General features: G+C 36.8%; 1 protein-coding gene across 2 annotated transcripts in view; it reads right to left on the bottom strand.

Annotated features, from left to right (window-relative positions):
• LOC121418246 (transcription factor GATA-3-like) overlaps nt 1–19,091 on the bottom strand; it is a 35,756-nt gene extending 16,665 nt beyond the window's left edge. For both annotated transcript variants that reach the window (XM_041612003.1, XM_041612011.1), the window contains exon 1: nt 17,620–19,091. In XM_041612003.1, the coding sequence (XP_041467937.1) occupies nt 17,620–18,772 (1,153 nt within the window). In that variant the 5' untranslated portion in view covers nt 18,773–19,091. The remainder of the gene's footprint in view (nt 1–17,619) is intronic.
• Nucleotides 19,092–22,436: the final 3,345 nt, after the last annotated feature.

Here is a 22,436-nt window from a genome sequence, read left to right as displayed (position 1 = left end):
ATTACAAACATTGAACAGTTTTGTCGGATAATTCCTGCCGTGTCTGTCCGGCTAGATGCCAGAGATATACCGCGGTAAACAAGAACAGTGTTTTCTTCATTTGCAAGATGGTTAAGATGCCGTTTTGAGAGCTGTTGGGCCACAAATATCATTGATCAGCGGTTTCACTAAAAACGAAGAAGTATTTTTCCTAACCGTTTACGAAAATAAGGTGATGAAAGAAGGAAGAAATACTAAAAAAATAAAATATTGAAAATCGTTAGAAAAGATAAAATCATTTTCCCCCTGTACTACCCAGCGTGGGTGAAATCAATACAAAAATGCATCGTGTGACGATACAAGCGATAAAATCTCCATCATATTTCATCGGCAGTGATAAATATTCAAAATAAAACAATAAAAATGATTATTTTTCTTCCTTTACAGGCATATCATGAATGTGTATCGGATTAAGATTCCGGTGTAAGAGCATAGTTAGTGCGGTGTTAGCATATCTCATATCCCTTGTCCTATAAGTGCAAATGTTTGTGTCTTTTTCCGTTTCTCTTTTGATAAGGCGAAAGAGGGATCATTGATTTCTTCGTTTATCACGCAGGAAATAGCCATGGATGTCCTTAACGTGTTACCACACCTAAACATGAGTTCAATGATAACGATGGGTAGATAATATACGCTACTCACATGGCTGGCTCTTTCCTATATATATGTTTCCCATCCGAAACGGTATCTTTCTAATATTCCATATTTATTTCCTCGTTTATTCATTTGTAACTTTTCAACTCGCAATTTAATTTTGGAAAAAGTTCGATCGGACGGAAATGTTGAACGTCTCCCTACGAGCAATAGACATTGGCTGAAAAACTCAGCATTTTTTTTTCAACCAACTCTTGTATCTTATATACACCTCTGTTTTATATTCGGATCAGACTATGCTTCTTTCAGTTAAAGTGATTGGATTTGTGTAACATTTTAAGATTGATAAGAAAAAAGAAGGGAAATCTCATGTTTGATACCTGATATTGAAATGGATAGCCAAATTGCACTGTATTTTAATCAAATTAATGATTATAAACCACAAGCATCATCCTGCACATGACAAATATAATTCATAGGCCTATATTATCAGCTGTGTATACATAATTATAATAGGCGCATTATGATGTCTTGAAGTATTATGTATAACCTGATACACTCTAAGAACAGGGTTTACCGAATATTGGGTAAACATGCATGTTGGTTGGGTAAAAGATACCCAATTTGCCAAATATTTTGTAAATTCTAGGCAATGATACGTTGAAATAGCCCAATATGGGGGGATTACCCAACATACATGTTCCCTTTCTACCCAATATTGGGTAAAATGTTACTCAGTGTTTTTAGAGTGTAGTGATACTGAAATAATATTGGTTCTAATTAGAAATTTGCTTCTTCAAGTCTATGGAAGTGTCGGTGATGAATTCTGGATCTGATATAGAACTTCTGGGCTTACAAATTTATTTTTCTTATCTAAAAGAACCGAACCAACAATCTTGAAATTTCGATCTTGATCCAGATACGAGTTTGGCTGGCCATTATTCACAGCTGATCTTAATTCATTTCAAAATCATGAAATTCGGAGTGAACTTATACTTTCTGTTCGCTTTGTCTCAACTCTTTCTCTGCATAGCTCTTCAAAAACAATCGACGTCAGTAAATAATTACACGCTGGATGACCAACCCTAATTTATTTTCTTCGTTACTCCACAAGCATTTGTGTATGTTTAGGTGGTGAAGACATTGCAGTAAAGTGCCACCGACATTATTTTCGCGTGATCACCCCCAAAGAAAAATTTATTTGCATTGGTAACACCGCACGCAAGGCTTTAAGACCCTCAGCAGAAGTTGTGGCAGTGGCATATGATTTTCAGAGCACATGACGTAACAATGATAACAAATATACAGCATTTGATGTAGCTGTTGGACGAGGTATTATCTCCTCAAAACATAAATCCATGGGGAAGATTGTTATGCTTTCTAAATCAGTGACGATCGAACAGCTTCGTACACAAACGATGTGGGAGTGGATGTGTGGCAGCATCCGGAAAAAAGTTACTCTTGAAAGCAGAAGGATGGTTTGGAAAGAAGGAAAGAGGTGTCTCTTTGTTCTGAAAAGAGAGAACAAAATACCACTCCCAATCTTTCTTCACACACTCATTCATTTCTAGTTAATAGTTCTTAACTTTCCTTATAATTGCTTATTTTAGCTTATGATAGTTATTCAACTATGCGTAAGGCGTTGCCTTCAGCTATATAAACTTCGACGATATATATATATACACACTTAAAATGTTTGGCAACATACTGTCCACACAAAAATGAAAAAATTGTAAAAACAATTATCCAACTCTGGGTACTTTGTACTCTGTGTAGTTTTCACCCAAAGCATATATTATTGGTTTAAAACTACCCGGAAGTGGATAAAGTTTCAACCAATTATTGTATGGAGTATGTTGTCCAACACTTTTAAGAGTGTTCTCTTCACAGAAACAATTAGAAATCTAAAATAAAACTATCACAACATAATAATACAGATGCGCTTCATGAAATACCTTCCACCTCGATAAAAAAAAGTTTTATTCCTTAAATGAAATATGCCACCCCCCCCCCCCAAAAAAAATCAATCAAATAAAAAAGGTGAATACACTGAAGTAACCACACTTTTTGAGGACAAAAATAGCGAAACTCCCACTTTCGCATGTAATATTTCCTGTGTCATGCAATAATCATTTTATCTCTCTATTCTTGTGTACGCTCGTGAATGATGTGTATAGACAAAATTATGAAATAAGTAATGATAAAAAAATAAAGTTATCAGGTTTTACATGATTAGCCTATGTACATCAAATACCAACATAATTCCTCAACTAAAACTGAGTACTATATATAAAACTGTCGAAGAGTGAAAGATTTACGAGCTATTCTTGACCAATTATCAATCACTTCAATTCGAATGAATGAGTTTAATAGACTGGGCTGACCAGTGGTGCAAGTAATTAGATCTTTCCTGCCCTGAGGATAATTTACTCTGATGGAAGATGGACAGCTCGTGGAGGACATCGGGGTCCAGATTGTATACCCATGGACCCTCCATGGTATAACCGATGCAATCAAACACTCGGGGATCATCTTGTGAAAAGACCGTCGAATTTTTCATCTGACAAAGTACGCTGTTAGAACATTCATTATATTGTTTCTTTACTTTCATTTTTGTTGACTTCAATTTTGCTTCTATTGTTCTTTGCATAATTGTCGTATTTTGTTGTATTTCGTTTATGTTTTCGTTGTTGTTTTTTTTTGCTTGTTAATTCATTTTGTATTGTTCTTGTGCATTGTTCACGACCTTGCTGATAACAGACTTTTTAATCGTGATTAAATAAATAAAGTACAAAACAAAAGACTTGTAATCTTAATGTTCTGTGCAATCTTACATGAATTGTGTAAAATCAGAGAAAATTTGCAATTGTTGTATGAAACCTAACAAATTAACTGTAATAAAAACCATTTCCTCCTTTTAAAATAGACCTGTGCTTTTGGATTGCGGAAAATTGAAATTTACAGAATGATTCTGTTATTTTTTTTCTTTAAAGGTTTTTTTCTGTAGAGCCTTCTGTTTTTAACAGTGTATGTCTCATTCGACAATTACCATAGGAATTCATGACCTTTTTAATAGCCAAAACTCAGAAGAGACTAAAAAAGACAAATTAAGGTCGTACAGTTATAAGAGTGTTCCTGTTAAATTCATTCAAACGAAAAATTAAGCTGTCCAATATTTAATATGCAACTACAAATCAATTACAGTTAGGTAAATTTTCATTTTCCGAGAGAGTGATAAAAAAGGTCCGGCTGAGAGGAGTATGGGACGCTATTTGTCAATGTTGTTTATTTTAGGTGACTCCTAATTAAGGTTTTATTGTGACGAGAAAGAATGTCGCAGTCCTGTCGATGTCGACGAGGTAGTCATTTACGCTGTCATTGACAAGAAACACGCAGTGATCAGGTTTCTCTTCGTTCATGACGAATGAGCAGAATTGTAGACAGGGAAGAAAAATGCAGCAGGAAAACAGAATAATTGATGACGTACCAACACGAAGATGCTACAACATTTTAGTGGATACTTGGGTATCGGACAAAATAGGAGAGAAGGAATGAGAGAGGGGTGGAGAGGGGGAGTGGGGATGGAGGGAGACGGGGGAGAGAGAGGGGAGGGGGAGTAAGGGAATTGCATATCAAATTATTGGGAAAAAATAAGTATAGGCCTAGACACATATTGCAAAAAAATGACACAACATTTTAAGTTATCTAGTCTGTAGTCTTCAGCATTCCCCCCCCCTTCATTTTTTTTTTTAATTTAAACCCTTGCCTTCTTGGTTAATTTGCCCACCTTCCTTTCCCATTGGCAGGAACGTCAAGCGTTGTTTACAGAGAATCTAATAAATCAACTTGACTCCAAAATGCGGGTCCACTGCGACCGCCGTACTTCGCTTTGATTTTTACATGCTTGTTAAATAACCCTGATGAAAATAAATCACGTTTTACCATCTTTCTTCTTCCGAATCATGCCTACTTTTCCAAATTCTAAACAGAAATGCGACTAAATTGACTGTCGTATTGAGGTGAAGACAGAAAAACGAGGCACTTTCAGTCTCCAAACGTTGTTCACTCTCTTTCTTTGGATGTAAACAAACAAAGCGATCGAAACGTAGTCTAAACGGAGCGTTTCTTACAAGTGTATCCGTCAAAAGCGCACGAGTCACGACGCGCATGTAGCCTTACTACAATCAGACTATATTTTGCAAGAAGAAAATAGCCCTCTTTTTATATTATATGTTTTATTCGCTTTTCAATCACAGATATTAGCATACGTTTCTTTAGTCGGATGCAATCATTATGCCGGCATCAATTAGGTTGGGATGAAACTATAGAAAACCGAAGAAACTTCAAAGTCTTAACGTTGAAATGACATCAACATTTTCTTCCTTCTTTGTAGAGGGTGGGGGTTCAGTTAATTTAACACCTAACAGGCAAGGTTAAAAATAGTTTTATGTCCATTTCACATGTTTAATTTTGGTTGTTCTTTTTTTTACTTTAGTGCAATGAAATCAATGAATTACACCACAAAAAAAGACTTTAAAATGGTGCAGATACATGACAAAGTAAAAGCAATTTGTATATAATTTTTCATCCTTCTTTCGAATGTTTTCCTCTTAGATATAGGACTTATTTTCATTTGGCAAAACAACTACGAATATAATAAATTGCGAGTTATTTATGAATAAACAGCAAAGACGTTTGAAAGTAGAGACTATGATAGTTTAGAGACGTGTGTTTGATGGCGTATTAGTCAACATTTCAAATAAACGAATAGTGAACTTTCAAGCAGGGGGCACCATGTCTCAAACCGCTGTATACATTATTAGGGATCGCAATTCGACTTGATTTATTGCTCAAAGACGTTACCCTTTTTTGGCTTACCGTAGTTTTGAAGAAGAAAAAAAAAAGGTAAACTGCCGATTCGTCTATTGCCAATTTGTCCACTCGTCACATGGTCTACCTTCATTTAGTCTAATGCCATTCGATCCATCAACATTTCGTCTAACAACCATTTGGTCCAATAACCATTTGTTCCAATAATCACTTCGTCTAATCACCAGTTCGTCTATAACCATTTCGTCTAATAATTAGTTGGTCTAATACCCATTTTCTTTTCATTCATTTCGCCCAATTAATCCAATTAGACCAAATGGTTTATGAACAACATGGCTATTGGACCAACTAGTTATTAGACGAAATGGTGAGTGGACGAACTGACAATTAGACCATGTGGACAGTGGACGAACAAATGGTAGACCAAATGATAGCAGACGAGTTGGTAATTGGACGAATTGGCATTAGACCAAGTGGAAGTAAACCCAAAAAGTGTTAGAAAAAAGTGTTAGTGTCAGTCTACAACCACTTCGCCGGGTACTGATATGGCGACGACATGGCGGTGTGGTGGTAGAGATGGTAGTGGAAGTGAGTTTTATTAGCATGAATAGCAGTATCATTATAAGAAAAAGCAGCAGCAACAGTGGCACTTGTAGTCTGTATAATAACAGCCCTGGCCTACAGATGGGATTGGGAGGCCCCCTAAAAAAAATAAGTAAATAAATAAATAATAATAATAATAATAAATACAACAAAAATATTTAAAAATCTTTACGAGTAAGAAAACAAGAGAAAGGGAAAGGAAAGGGAAGAAAAGAAAAGAAAAGACAAGAAAGAAAAGGAAAGAAACATTTAGTGGAATATTATATTTTTGGTGAATATTACGTCAAAATGATATATCACAAATCATATTTTTTATTTCTATAAATGCCACAATTTCCACTCATATGCTATGAAGAAAAAGCTGTAGTAGTATAGAAGTTAGTAGTAGTATAGTAGCAGTAATAGTAGTAGTAGTAGTAGTAGTAGTAGAAGTTGTAGTATAGAAGTAGTAGTAGTAGAAGTAGGAGGAGGAGGAGTAGTAGTAGTAGTAGTAGTAGTAGTAGTAGTAGTAGTAGTAGTAGTAGTAGTAGTAGTAGTAGTAGTAGTAGTAGTAGTAGTAGTAGTAGTAGTAGTAGAAGTAGTAGAAGTAGTAGTAGTAGTAGTATAGAAGTAGTAGTAGTAGTAGTAGTAGTAGTAGTAGTAGTAGTAGTAGGAGGAGGAGGAGGGGAGGAGTGGTGGTAGTAGTAGTAGTAGTAGTAGTAGTAGTAGTAGTAGTAGTAGTAGTAGTAGTAGAAGTAGTAGTAGTAGTAGTAGTAGTAGTAGTAGTAGTAGTAGTAGTAGTAGTAGTAGTAGTAGTAGTAGTAGTAGTAGTAGTAGTAGTAGTAGTAGTAGTAGTAGGAGGAGGAGGAGGAGGGGGAGGAGTGGTAGTAGTAGTAGTAGTAGTAGTAGTAGTAGTGGTAGTAGTAGTAGTAGTAGTAGTAGTAGTAGTAGTAGTAGTAGTAGTAGTAGTAGTAGTAGTAGTAGTAGTAGTAGTAGTAGTAGTAGTAGTAGTAGTAGTAGTAGTAGTAGTAGTAGTAGTAGTTGTTGTTGTTGTTGTGTTGTTGTACAGATGTACATGCTTACAACGTACAGGCCTACGATAAAACATAACTGCTGAATATATCATGTAAACTGTAACTCTAATACACTAATATAATGTAACGCGCACTGGGCCATTCTGGGAAAAGCGCTTTATAAAAAATGGCTATTTGATATTTTTTTTTTTTGTAATTGAAATTTATGCGACATGTTCTCTCAACATTATCTTTGTAATAACAATTTTCTAGAAAATTTAAGAAATACAAAATATAGCGAAAATCCTCTTTGAAAAAAAAAAGTTCAAGAAGGTAAATGTATTATTTTTTTCTCACCTAACTACTAATTTCTGAAACTCAAGCCCCTTGTTCTTAGTCACGTTTTCCATGCAATTTATATTAATTCAGACGTGTCTTTTAAAAATGATTAACTTTTCATTTTCTCATTCTTCTACCGCAAAGGCAGTCATTCTGTTCTTCAATGGGTCGTATAGAACACCTCATAGAGGGAAAAAAAACATTAAAATAACCCTTTTTTATATTTGGTTGCGTGTTTGTTAGACGAGGACTTCACCCTCATCTTGCTTGCTCTAATGACCCTCTCTCTTGGTAAAAGACTGATACGGAGTTCCATTCAATTCATACGTCATCAACACATTAACATCGTCGCGAATATCACTTTGAGAAAGTTTGGAAGTTGTCAGAGGTTTCCGGGAGTTACATTAGTTCATTAACCTTCTTATTGCGCGAGCTGCATTACAATACCATAATTATGCACTGTCGTCGAACCATAGCTCTATGGTCGAACGAAGCTTTCATGGTGATCATGAATATCATTTCGAATTCACTCCACTGTTTCATTGTTAATTACAAGTGTTTATTTTACAATGATCACGGACGATAATACGATATATATATATATATATATATACATATATAAAATCTATGATTTTATTTCTACGGCATTTACTATACCTTTTATGATTATTTTATTCCATATGCCGAAGCAGACTATTTCTATTATATATATATATATATATATATAGGCACGGGCGAACAGGAGGATCCACCCCCCCCCCCCGAAAAAACCGGAATAAATAATAATAATAATAGTAATAATAATGAAATTTTAAAAAAAGAAAAGGAAAGGAAAAATGGGAAATATGATATTGTTTACAAAATAAATTGTAAAAACTATCGCAAAAGTATACGCATTCGTATTAAGAGGGTCTAATCTTTTTTGCTTACTCGCGATTTTTTCTCGAAACTTTGCTCCATATACCATTATTTTCCCTCTATAAATTTTCGGCTAATAACGCCCCTGGTTATATATAGCCTATACGCCTCGTGATAAAATCAAAACTAATGTTTATCCTATTTGATATACATGTGACTGTTCATTTTTTATTCGTTTTTTTCCTTTGTTTCTTCTCACCCTCTGCATTCTATCCTTGAGATGCCCAAATCCCTCTCATCCCTTATCCTTCCTATCAAGTCTGCCTCGTCTCCCTTCGACACCTCGCCCTTTCTCCTCTGACGATGTACGCAAGAGGACCCGGCTGCCATCTCTGACGGGCCATACCACACAGGAGCACGGCTTTAATCGCGATCAAACTTTATTTGTAATATTTGATCGAGGCTTGTCGTTTTGCAACTTCAAATTGTCTACAATATTATTGTTTAGGACTGTCGTGCGGTCGTCGAACAATTACAGCGTTATAGAAGACAATTAAGTCACTTTATTTGTCTCAATCACGACGCCGAACAGATTCAAGCTGTTACTTTGTTTTACTATAAATTACAGCGTTTTCGTTGTCATGGTAACATACTTCTTAGTCTCCTTGTGAGATTGAAATATTTGTTTTACTTTTATTACAAATTGAATTTCAATTTATCAAAATTTTAAAACATACATAGAAATGTAGAAATATGAATAATTGCCATGATTATAAGACAATAGCCTTGCAGGAATTTTATATCATTTTCTTGATTTTTTCCCTTCGAGCCATCTTAATTCTTCGATCTGTCCACACAGAAAAAGTCTGACTTAACGACTATTCCACGAGCAACGTGTCGTGTAATAGTTTGACATGTATCTGGCTAGTTCATGTCACCACCTGTATACCCACAATGATTAAAACGTCATTTCGGGAGAAAAAAACACGTTTCAGACAAAAAGGGCTTTTAGAACAGCCAAGCGCGCTCTCTTGTTTACAGAATTTGGCGACTGTAGTTATACGATGAGGTGACCGAACAAACCGAGGTTCGGTGGCCCCCGCCCCCCCCCCCCCCCCTCTTCACAACTTTCTCCGATACTTCCCTTCTCCCATCCCCTCCCCTTCTCCCAACCCTCCTCCTCTGACCCCTCCCTTTGTTTTACCCTCCCTCTTTACCGCCACTTCACTTCTTAGGCATACATATCTTCACCATCATTTAGGGATGGGGCATGCCTCCCCACCCCATCATTTTCTACACCCTGCCCTTCTCCAATACAAAAAGTCAATCCTTAATTATTTCTCCTGCGCTGTCTGAGGACATGTACCTGAGGTACAGGTCCTGTATTCCCCCAGATTATAAAGACGAAAAAAGGGGTTATAACATAATCACACACCTGTATAACAAATGACCTTTATCAGACAATTTTGTCCGTATATATATATATATACTGCACTCTACCCAGGAGTATGAGTCAGTACCAAGCTCATCATATTGCGCAGGATATAGCGCGTACGCGCTACACCGGCAAGATTCAACATAATCATTGTTACTCGAAATTAAAAGAAATATTTTGAAAAATTAAAAAGTTCATATTCGTATAAAGATTTATACAGCCCATTGTTCTCAGATCGCTCTAGTCGTAATAAATAAGATAATTTGGGTCCGACTTCTGATTTAAATCGTTATTATCGTTGGTATGTGTCGCTTTAAACAATCATCCCTGATAATGATTGAAAATAACCGACTTAAGACAAACAACCGTTCGATTGATGTAGAACTGAACTCCTTCCCGCGCTTCAACTGGAATCCCTGGACCGGTTTTTGAAGGGTATAAATGACCGTCATCACAAATCTTGGGGTCTGCTTGTCAAATATTTGCAGTGGTTTTAAGAACCCGCCTCTTCTGCGAACATTTAGCATTGTCTTAATGACTCGGTAACCATTCAAGGGATACTCAAATAAACCCACTTAATATGAAGGAATTTTTTTATACGCAATGTTCGCGAAGAATCGGCGGATGTTGGTAAAAACTGAGACGTTTTATTTTTTTAATTTCATATTTCGTTTAGGTCCAAGACTTTTTCAAATAAATTGGTGCGATTATGAAATAATTTGATGGTTTAATAAGATCTTTACTCATTCGTGTAGGTCCTACTGTTTAAAGATTTCATGACATAATGAAGCTTTGAAGCTTTGAATAAGAATCAGTCAATTATCGCTGAATTGAAATAAAAGAAACACTCGATCTATTTTTTAGAAATCTTATAAACAGTTCACTTATCAATTCCACACAGTAAAATATCAATGAAAAAAAGTTAAATCTTAATTCTATTTTGGACTAGTATGAATATGCCTCTGAAATAAGGTATAGATTTTTTTTTATTTAATCGTTTCTCTGTAATAAATTTGAAAGCTGAGGGCATGATTTTTTTTTCATGTGAAACAGGCTTTCCAACCTATATTCCGACTCGATGACGCTAATGAGAATAAGTCCCGAGATATTTCAAAGTCTATACTAATCTTGCAAGTAAATACAAAAGCCGAAGAGATTAAAGTTAAGATTCAAGATAATTTCTTGTCATTTATACTAAGCAGACTTATGTATTTTCGGACAATAAATTCATTATGAACATACATTATATTGGGTTTTTATTCATAGACAACAATATTTGAATATATCTGGAAAAAATATTTGGAATTCGTCAAAATTGTTCTATTTAGTTCGGTTATTATAGTCTTTATAACTTTTTTTTATTTCATATCATAGTGTCATATCTTGTAAGCATGTTAGAGGAAAATCAGTTTCCAAAGTTAAATTATACTTAATCTAGTTCACGTCTTAGCTCAAGTCACCAAACTAAATTATTGAAGATTCGACCCTTGGCCTGCAAGTGGAGAGGATGTCTATCCAAGAACCACATGACCCCTAAAACACCAATAATGCAACAGTGACAACGGCGAAACCGACCCTAGATCGACCAATTTTTTTCATCATTAGTATTTTTAAATATACACTCTTAAAATAGTTGGGCAAAAAATGCCCAACTTTTAACCAACCCTGGGCAACATACTGTCCACACAACTATTGGTTAAAATCTGCCCAAATTGGGTAATAAATCTAATAATTGGGTAACAAATTTGCTCGATTGGAAAATAATTGCCCAGAATATTTTTTTAAACAACATACATTACCCAACACAGTGGACAGTATGTTGCCCAACATTTAAGTGTGTATAATACATGTACGTTATTTCTAATGACTTGCAATCGTTGGTTTAGGAATGGTATCGTTTTTGTCTGGCTCTGTATAATGATGATGTTCATACATATTGTAATTTTAATCCTCTCTATAATTTAGCACGTTTCTGAATATGTTCTGAGCCAAACCCAGGGTCTTCAGAATCGGTGGCGATTCCGGTGTATTAACACCCCAAATCTCTACATCGAATCGTCGCCAGCTTCCAAAAGAGGAGAGGGATTTTACGAGCGGTTTATGAGGAAGGTACTCCTAAATTTAATGATTGTTTGAACAGGATTCTAAACAAGCTATGAACTATACATTTTACAAGGATATACCATATATTTACATGAGGAAGTTTATTTCACGTATAAACGTGGTATACTACCACGTTGACTTATTGTAAGAGGCAGAATTGGGATTGCGTTATATGGTTCTTTGCATCGGAATGGGGTGGGGGTGAGGGGGTATGTTAAAGGTATTGTTTAACTTTGTGAGCAGCCGATTTAAAAAATTCTCAAACCAAGATGAAACATGTGTGCAAGTGCATGTACAAGAACTGATAAACCCTGAAAACAACCATTATTGAGAATGAAAAGCTAAAACTACAAGGCAAACCCCGATTTTGTAAATAGGCGTCTTATAGACACCTAAATAGTACACATAAGTGTATGGGATGAAATTAAGATGGTGTTTCCGGTCACTTTATATTTCAATTTTTGAAGCACTAAATAATCATTTTCGAACGCAATTTTTTTCTGGGCTTCATTTTTGGAACATATCAAAGACACAGGTGACAAGTGTGACCTTCTAGCTCAGATTTTTTAAAAGTCAAACCAATGTTAACCAATCACTTTAAGTGCCGGACTTCGGTGTTAAAGAAATTAAGAACCTTCAGATTGGTATCAAAGATCAATAAAAGGAGAACAAAATAAATGAATACAATATAGGGACATCCTATAATGGATTATAATGGCTACAAGACCGAGGTGCAAATATGCACCTGTAAAAGGTGCTTAGATATTAGGGGAAATACAAAATAACAATAAGGAAATAGCGGATGAGAGGAAGAGGGAGAAGAGGAAGGGGAAGAGAATACAGTAAACTAAGAAGAATTATATAATAATAACGCAGTTCTTATATAGCGCATATCACATTATGTCATAACGTCCTTATCACATTATGTCATAAACGTCGCTTCCAAAGGACTTGGATATGAATTGAAGGAAGGGCTTACAAAAATTATTATTAACGAGAAAAAAAAATGATGGTCGCGAGACTTCTTATGAAAGATTTGTCACGAACAATCTTCGGGAAATTAGATAGAAATGGCAAGAAATGATCAAATGCCACAATCATGACCACCCAATGTCCATGCTATATGAAATACAAAATTCAAAAGAAAACGGCGAAATGGTGTATTACATGACAACCAATATTGCTCTGACAAACCTCTATGAATACTTTTTATTCTTGTCTTTAGGATCTATTTTCATAACATTTTTTTTCTCATCATCTTAACATAGAATAATAAGTTGTGTGCAACCATTAGTCATCGTCAAGTAAAGTGGGTATATATCGAACTAAAATAATGCGGCGCTCATCAAAAAGATTTTACGGGTTGTCATCTAAAAACAACCCCTTTATTCGAAAATTTGTCCAAGTTTATTCATTAATCTCTTACTAATCCCCTGTCCATGTACAATCATAGGTACCCTTTTAATCTCTTGTAACTGTACAGGATCGTTTACACGAAATGACAAAGCTTACAAAGGCTAGCAAAGAGTCCGCTCGCGAGCCCTTTCATAATAAGACAATTCATTGATTCATAAGAATTGATTTTTCAGCAGTTCGCGCCCGAGTGTTTTTTCTTTGTAGTGCTGTGATTATTCCCCGGCTCAAGTGCGGCGACAAACATCGTGGGATATTTGCTCTGGGAACTCGATACTCTGACTCTAAAGAAACAAACCAATTTCAAGATCAAATCTAGCAAAAAAAATATAAAAGAAAAAATGGAAGGAAGTGGGAGAAGTGGAGGCAGGAATGGTGCCAGTATTGAGGACTACAAAGCCCGCCGCCAATGTACGGGTACACGTGCCGAGATTTCTGTTTGAGTTCGTGCGCTTTTGTACGCCGCTAAAACAAAAACTTATTTCAAGTTCTCGAACTTTATTTCAAATACGGATAAATATGTAAAAGTAATATATCAATTTTAATGGCTTCTGCAATCGGCGAATGGTATATATGTTAATCCCAATTTATTATCTCTTGAAGCATTCCATGTCGTTACATCCAATAACTTTGTGTATTATAACAACGACTTGGGACGAGAAGCAAGAGCAGAGCCATTATCAAACAATTTCATGTCTGCAAACTGCATAAAACAAAAGATAATAATAATGCGATTAGCATTCGCAGACAGGCTATCATAGCCTTATCACAATAACTTCAAATGGCAATAAAATCAGAGTACGATTTAGCAGTATGATAAATTGTGATAAAATAGATGATAGTCAACATTTTATCTTGTTAACCGTTTACTGCTAATTTAATGGTATTAGCGTTGATAAGGCATATATAGCAGCGCGCTGACAGATTGGTTTAAAAATGGCTTTACAGATATAGACATGTGACATTTTATTTTATACTTTACTCTCGTTTAAACTATGAAATCTTTCTCTTCGCCTAAGGATTTGGTCATTCACGGATTTGACCATTTCCTGATTTTCGTCAGATCCATTTCCCTTTAACCTGTAAGAAAATGGGAGGATCTATATATGCAACGGTTCGTTTTGTTTCATGTGATCAAAGTAAGACCATGTAGCTTTTCCCAAATACATTCGAAATATTATATTACCGTATAACCAATTATTTTTAAATAAAAGTTATACATATTTACTTCATATCCAAGTGATATCAGTTGGCATTTATTAGAGCAGTCGAATGAGTAAATAATTCTTAAACGTCGATGGAAAACTAAAATATCATAAATCCCATGATATCAATTGCCAAGGTCTGACAATATGTTCATAATGCTGATTACATGTAACATTCTACTTTTTCATGGGGAAGAGAATTAGCTGTTGAGAGGTTATCACGCTTTATCTTAACAACGAGTTGATATAGCAAAAGTATCACTCGAACATTTTGAAAATGTGGTAATCTTCTAGGCCTTTTTTAATGGAAATTGAACAGGTTTAACACGCGCCGCTTTTCCATGATGATAAAATTATTTATTCATCTTGAATAGCATTTGCATGATATCTTCAATTCGAATAAATTAATTTTCTGTTTTTTCAAGACAAACTTGGTTTATTGGCAAGACAAACGATAACTTGAAAAACGAATGTCCAATCGAGCTAAATTAATTGTTTTTTCGCTTTCGCCTTTGTTGCCATGGTATCAATGAGGGTTCAACTTCTTACATTAACTTACATTACAAGTCCACCCCAACAAAAAAACTTCATTGAATAAAAAGAGAAATTCCAACAAGCATAACAGTGAAATTTTCATCAAAATCGGATGTAAATGCAAATGGGGGAACTGATGACATCCACTCACTATATATTTCTTTGTATTTTATTATATGATACATGAAATATTCTCATTTTCTCCTCATTCTCTGTGAAACAGAGTCTTCTTCTTCCCTGAACATGCGGAATTACCATTGTTCTAACATTTTTATGTTTTATTCAAGTTAGTCCTTATTGTCAAATCTGTAAAAACCTAGACATTGTGTAATTCAAATGATCACAAAAACCAAAAGAAATAGTGAGTGAGGGACATCATCGATCTGTCATTTGCATGTCACTGAGATGTGCATATAAATGTTTTGTGGAAAATAAGCACAATCTTAGTTACCTTACAATTTCATTACTTTCTTATTTTCTATCCGATTTGATGAAATTTTCAGTGTTATTCTTGTCTGATTTTTCTCTATTTATCAAAAAAAAAACATTTGTCTTGGGTGGACTTGGCCTTTAGAGGAAAAGTCAATGACAAGTTATGAGAAAACGAGGTCTAAAAAATATCAGCGTATTTACTATTATGTTGTGGATATTAAAAATGTGATTATTCACTAAACCTCTCCCCTAAAAAAGTACAATACTTATCAGTAAAATTTTTCAATAAAATGATAAACTGGAAGAATCCAATGGTAATTTTTCTCAGTTCGATAAACAAGTTTTGCATTATTGTGGTATATAAAAACGGGTTGCCCCTTCCATCGTTTGAAAAGTGATACCTTTCCCCATTGCCATGGTAACGGATAAGGCATACTTGGCGAGCATCCCGTGTTTTTAGTTACGCTAGTCATAATACCAACTCAACTATATACTTGGAGGAAGAGAAGAAGTGTATAATATATATATGAAAACAAAACGATTTTCGCTCTCCAGTTTCATTCTTTATTATCATGATTATAAGGCTGAACACGAGACGTGTATCACTGGAAGAGGGTACACTGCAAAAACTCAGGTGTTGATTTAACACCAGCCCGGAATCTATGTATGTCCACACCAGAGAAGTATTGAAACAACACCAGTTTGGAATCAAACCGATGCTGTTTTAATACTAATTGGTGTTGTATGAACACATTTCTGGTGTTAGACCAAAACGAATCTGGCGTTGTTTAACACTTCTCTGGTGTGGACATATATAGATTCTGGGCTGGTGTTAAATCAACACTGCAGTTTTTGCAGGGTAGAAGGGCGAGAGAATGGGGGGGGGGAGAATAGTGACCGACGGACTATGGAAAGGGTGAGGAGATAATAAAGAAAATATATTATAGACAGTACTTAGTTGATTTAGGAAAAACGGTGAAAATTCAGGTGAACGCAAAGAAAAATGAACAAGGACAATTTGGGTTCATAAACTGAAAATAGATATTCGAAGAACACGTCGTTCCCTCAAGAGTACCCGAAACTACTTCATTTTCAACTAAATTCTATCTTCTGAAAGAGTGCATTATCATCAGATGCCTAAAATTATCTAAAAATTCCACGAATTCTAAAAAACTGTGATCTAAAAATTATAATATTAATAAATTTTCTATTCGTGTATCATATACCTAAAGATTTATCAAAGACACATTTTTACAAAATATAATTTCTGCATCATTTTATGTTGTCTTTTCACTCTTTTCAAAACGCGTATTATTCAATAAAGAAAAAAAATAGTATTATAACCAACAATATTAATTCATAGCGCAGTGTAATTGTGAAATTACTACAAATAACATTTTCTTTAAAGTGGCATATTAATAAGGTTTCTTATCGAGAATCCTAGGAACATCACAATACATAGAAACATCGTATTCTCTCACAATTATCATGACAATCATCTAAAAATGTCATCTTTTAAGCGAAAGATCAACCAACAAGATGGAATTATTTTGGGTGACGAACCAAATGACGTTATTTAGACATTCCCTGCTAACTTCTGTCGAGTTCTGGGCAGTGAATAACTCCTAATTTTATTCAGTGTTCATTTTAATCTTTGACTCTTGATCCTGGGTTGTTTAATTCTTTCCAACCATCCTATAATTTTCTTACTTTTTATTCTTTTCAATATTCTACGGTTATACCCCCCCCCCTTCTCCTTCAATCTCCCCCAATCTTCCCTTTACTCATGTCTTCTTTCACGTTTTGATTCTGATTTCCATTCTGAGCCATGTACGTGCGTTTCTCTATTAATTACTATTTTAGGCCGATTTTATAAGGGGATGCCAATATGCTTAGATTTTATTTTCATTGAACGTTATTTATTTGCAAACGTTTAACAAGAGCAAGAACGTGTCCATTGCATTCAAAATAAATTTGGATTCTTTTATTTATGGAATGATAAACTTTTCAGACTTAACAGAAATGCAAACAACTGTAATAACGTATATTATAAACAGAGTGATTGATTTGAATTTAGCCGCACATTGGTAAAAAAAAACATTAATGATTGTAAACATCTAGTTTATTTGGTGATCATCATCATCATCCATGTCATCATCATCCTCATCATGATTATTATCTAAAATACATGTTTTCATGATTCAATTGAATTTTTTATCCATAAATTATAAAATTAACTCACCTGTTGGTCTCCGTCCGCCGAAGTTTCCTCCTGCACCCCGTCCCATACTCGAATGCAACATCGACCCATCCAAGCTCGACCACGGATCGGCATAAGGGGAGTAGCCAGTCAGACCATTGGGCGTCGAACCAGGGTGTCGCCCGGACAACGGACTGTTGGCCGTGGTTAACGCCGGACTGGCGGGGAAGGAATATCCTCGATGATGGCTGTCCCCTCCGACAACTCCACCGCCGCCGCCACCACCACTTCCATCCGACTGCGGGCTCCACACGGCTGCGGCAGCGTGAGCGTTCGCCTGCATGATGACGCTCTGGTTCTGGTGATTCGGGCTGCTCACCGATGGAATATGCTGAATAAACTGTGCAGGATGGGGCATCCCGGAGAACGATGGTCGGGTTGTGGGTACATAGACCGGGCTCGATTGCGAATGGATGTAGGAGGTAGGCGAGGCCTCGTAACCGTGCTGCTGAGATGTCGGCATGCCACCCGGAGAGACGGTCGGCGGCATGGCACTCTGCAGGGAGATACTACCCGAACTTTGATACATTTGGGATTCACTTGTCAGATGATACTGGGGATAAAGATACTGCTGATGGGGCAGTCCTGTAGCAGGGTTCTTATCAAGATTACTGAAGAACACTTCAACGTCTTCTTTGCCCGGGAGCAGGATGCTGTTGTGTTCGAGTTGGTGATGGCCTACACCGACTTGGTGAGGTATACCACGCTTCGCTTCGTGTTTCACCCAGAACTCCCGGTTTGCCTCTCCACTAGCGATTGGGGTCTGTTGAACGGGTGACAACGGCTCGTTCTTGATGGACTCAGAAACTGCAGGAGCGTGGATATCTGGTCTGTCCTGGCTGTCTCCACTCCCAAGACTCTCGTTCTCCTCTTCGACTCTCTCTTTGTATTCACTATCAAAGTTGCTTTCGTCGCACTTATCGTCTCTAGCTATTCTCCCGCTGTCGATGATCACTTCACGATGGCTATCAATGTCCACTTCGCTTCGACGTCGTTCAATCACTTTGTTGTTATTGTTGTTATTATTGTTATTATCTGAATAAGACTTTTTGGTTGGTGTTGAATGATCAGGTAAGGCGGGCTTGACGGGTCCAGCTTCGACCGAGCTTGCCCAAACGCTAGCACTCTGTTCCATGAATCGAGAAATTCGCCGAAAAACTGGACATCTATAAAAATCAAAACAGTGTGGCAACTGGGAGAAAAACTGTATCGAAAGTAGATTCTATTTAATGAAAAAAAAAATGTGGAGAAGAGTCCAAAAGAGTAGTAATACTCGACTATCTAGATTAACGAGGTTTAGCAGTGATAGCGGTTGTGATGTTTCACAAACAAACTCGACGTCCTATCTCCCTTGTAGGATAAAACACGACTGATATGATAACGGCGGCCAAGCTTGCTACCCGGTGAGCTTACCGTTTGAGCCAGAAGCCTTGCTCGACTGATAGTGGTCAAAAGTAAACCTCAACGGGCTGTTGGAGTTGCCGTTACGATCTCTGATTGGTGTGCTTACTCAAGCGAATTAGCGACGTGTGGTGGGAAGAGGGCTGACGGTGGGTGGGGTGCAGTGATGGGTGGGGGTATTGGCTTGTGGATTGAGTTTAGTCAGGATATATCAGCGTATTGGGTGGTAACATAGGTCAAATTCGCAGGGTGTATATAGTCTAGGGAGTTGGGAGGAGATGTATAATCATATATGGAGGGATCAACAAGAAGAGATTGCTGTCAGTAAAATGTCCCGGGTAAAATGTTTTCTTTTGACGTAATCTTTTGTAGTAGATCGTCATGTCTCTGGTGTCAAACCTATACCATTTGGCCCTATGCCCCAATTCCTAGATGAATAGTTTATTGGACAATCCGAATATTGATTGCTTTTATGTGCATCGGTGAAGATTCCGAGATGTGAGGAGGGGTAATATAGAATGGGCGTGGCTGGTAGAAGGGTGCAGTTTATGTGGTGAAGTCCAGGGTTAGGTGTACTTGCAGATGAATTGCCAATCACTGACTCTGTTTGTACGTGGTTCAAATAAACCAGGGAATTACTCCCTATTCCCTCAAGAAACAATGGAGTCAATAAGCGCGGACGATCTTCTGTAGACCCATTGGTATCTGTAAAAACAAAGTTTAGAGAACAAATGAAAATACGATCACAGACTTGTGCTCGTAGTCCGGCGTTCAAATGAAATCAAAAATTTAATGTTTTTGATTTGATGTTTGAAACTTTTCATTCACTATTAGCCAATATCATTGACCATCCGACAAACAATTTCAGTTTTCATCAAACATGGTAGGATTTCCATTTCATAATAATATTACAATTTCAATTTCATCATTCTTGGAAGAAATTACATATTTATCAAATATTGCGAAGAATGTAATTACAATGCAATTACAGAGTTAATGACACTAATTTCCATATTATGCTATGAACAAAGTCTGGGTGTCGTAAATCATTAAGCAGAGGTATGGAGGTGTCGGGGTTGATATTCTGGAGTTGTGATGCAGATCATTATCACGAAGTTTTGATTGCCTCGTAAAAGTTATAAAATAGCCGCTAGATGCTTGCTTGCTAATGCACATTAAGCTATTAAGTTATTAATAATCCTTGAAAAGGCACTACCCCGTGTCGTGACCGATTTTCGGCAATTGGCTGGTTTCGTTTTACATCGTCAATTTATCAGAAGTAGGCCTACATCCATGAAATCAGTAACAAAGTGTGACCTGGTTATGGAGATGTATATCAACGCCTATGAACACCCCCGTCCCCCCCCCCAAAAAAAATTAGATCTCCTGATTGTAGAATACCAACCATTAATGAAATAACTATGTTGATTACAGCTGTGTATTCTGGTTTTACTCTAACGGGGTTCAATGAAGCCCTTGATCTGATAATAACGGGTACTTGCTTGTATATCGATCCGATATGGACGATGTAAGCTATGCGTATAGTGTCATGTTTGCGTTTCTCATAATTATTCAAACTTTATTTCGGTTCATTTTCAGGAACTTGTACGTAGTTGAAAATGAACAAGAACGAGAAATGGACGAGTTATGAAAGGATGCGGATGACAGGAGACGTTTTGAAATGGCGCGAAATGATTTATGAGGTAGATGTAGCTTCCGTGGAAGATGTTGAGATCATGTGACGAAAAGATGGATCGCGAGTCAAACATTGATGTCAAACAGTTAGCTGGACTAGGGGGTGATAGGAGATGACTGGTGCGATTATAATATGTGCAGTGGTAAATTGCCAATTCGTCTATTGCCATTTATATACTGTAGCTGACGATGTCGTGGACATGGATGTTATACAGACGACGACGATGGGTATGATGGTGACAACGTTTATTCGCTCTGGGTTTTTTCAGCTGATAAATCGAACCTGAACTTTTACATTTTGTGTAACAATTGGTGTTCCACAGTTAGACCAGAGTTTAAATCAGACCATGAGTTCAGAATATTGATCCAAGGGGAAGGGGCTCATCCGGTCCGTGCTCACCCCCCCGTGCCCACCCCCCCCCCCCCTTGAGAGTCATAGTCAATATTTTTAATGTAAATATGTCGTTCATACACAAGTGTGCCACCCCCCTCCCTGAGAGTCACAACAAATATTTTTAAATGGGAATATGTCATAAATACACAAACGAGGACTTTTTTTCTCGTCAAATTTTAAGTAGGACAAAATAACCTTCAATTTTAGTTGTTTTTTTTTTTGCTTGCTTGTCAAAATTTCCAAGGGAATATGTGCCCCACCCCCTTTGGAAAATTCTGGATTACTTTGCTATGACTCTCAAAAGGGGGGGGGCGAGCACGAACCGGATGTGCCCTCCCCTTTGGATCACAAATCGACATCTTGTCAATCATTAACGAGTCCTCAATTTCACATGTTCCGGAATCAATTGTGCGGTCTTGTTTTACATCCGAAATTTTCTCCTGCAATTTTCTCTGATTATTTCAATAATTTCATGATAAATTAGGTGGAATTGACGATTATACACGGACCATTGGAATATGTGTCTGAAATCATCCTTGTCATGGCTATTCCGGATCTAACCTTTGAAAAGTTTGTGATGAGAGGAAAGGAATTTTCGTGAATTCCACTGTTATCAAAAACATTATACTTCGAGAGTGGTAGAATCATTTTTTTGAGAACAAGGAATTGGGGAGGGGAGTGGTATAAATTATATTAATATAACAAAGTATCATTATGAATCTCGTCATTGTGGTAGAAGTTAACTCGTTCATGTTTATATCTATTTTAAAGGGATTGACATTGATGGTGTCGTCAAATGTGAATCTTCCCAGTAAAATGATTGCAATGTTCTACAAAGAGCCTCCCAAGTGGATATATTCAAATGCCTCCTTCACACCGGAACGATTTGTTCCCCCATCCCCACGACGAGCACCACTGCAAATATGGCGATGTGGACCGCAACGCATCTTCGGAAGATAGTGAAAACTAGGCCTCTGTTCTTAGTCTGCCGTGCAAACCCTTCACTCGAGTTAAGGGTCTGAATGTGCAGCCTACTCATGCTTTGTGTAGTGAAGGCCCTATGTGCTAGTCTTTGCGTGCAGACACACTTGCTGATCAAAGTTTCCACCAGGGTCTGTGCCTGATGCAGACTACTCTGTTCTTGCAGTGATTGGGTTTGTAGCGAGAAGTGTTTTTGGACGGGCATGTAAAAGTGAAACGTCCATTAAGTTGGCATAACTCTGCCAATCAAATCCTTGACTTGGTTCTCCCTCTTATCTCCAATAAATGAATGAGGAGAATGCGACAGATGCGTGTTGGTTAGATAAGA

Source organism: Lytechinus variegatus, chromosome 1 (assembly GCF_018143015.1).
Source record: "Lytechinus variegatus isolate NC3 chromosome 1, Lvar_3.0, whole genome shotgun sequence".
Taxonomy (NCBI): Eukaryota; Metazoa; Echinodermata; class Echinoidea; order Temnopleuroida; family Toxopneustidae; genus Lytechinus; species Lytechinus variegatus.
This window is presented reverse-complemented; position numbering and strand designations above follow the sequence as displayed.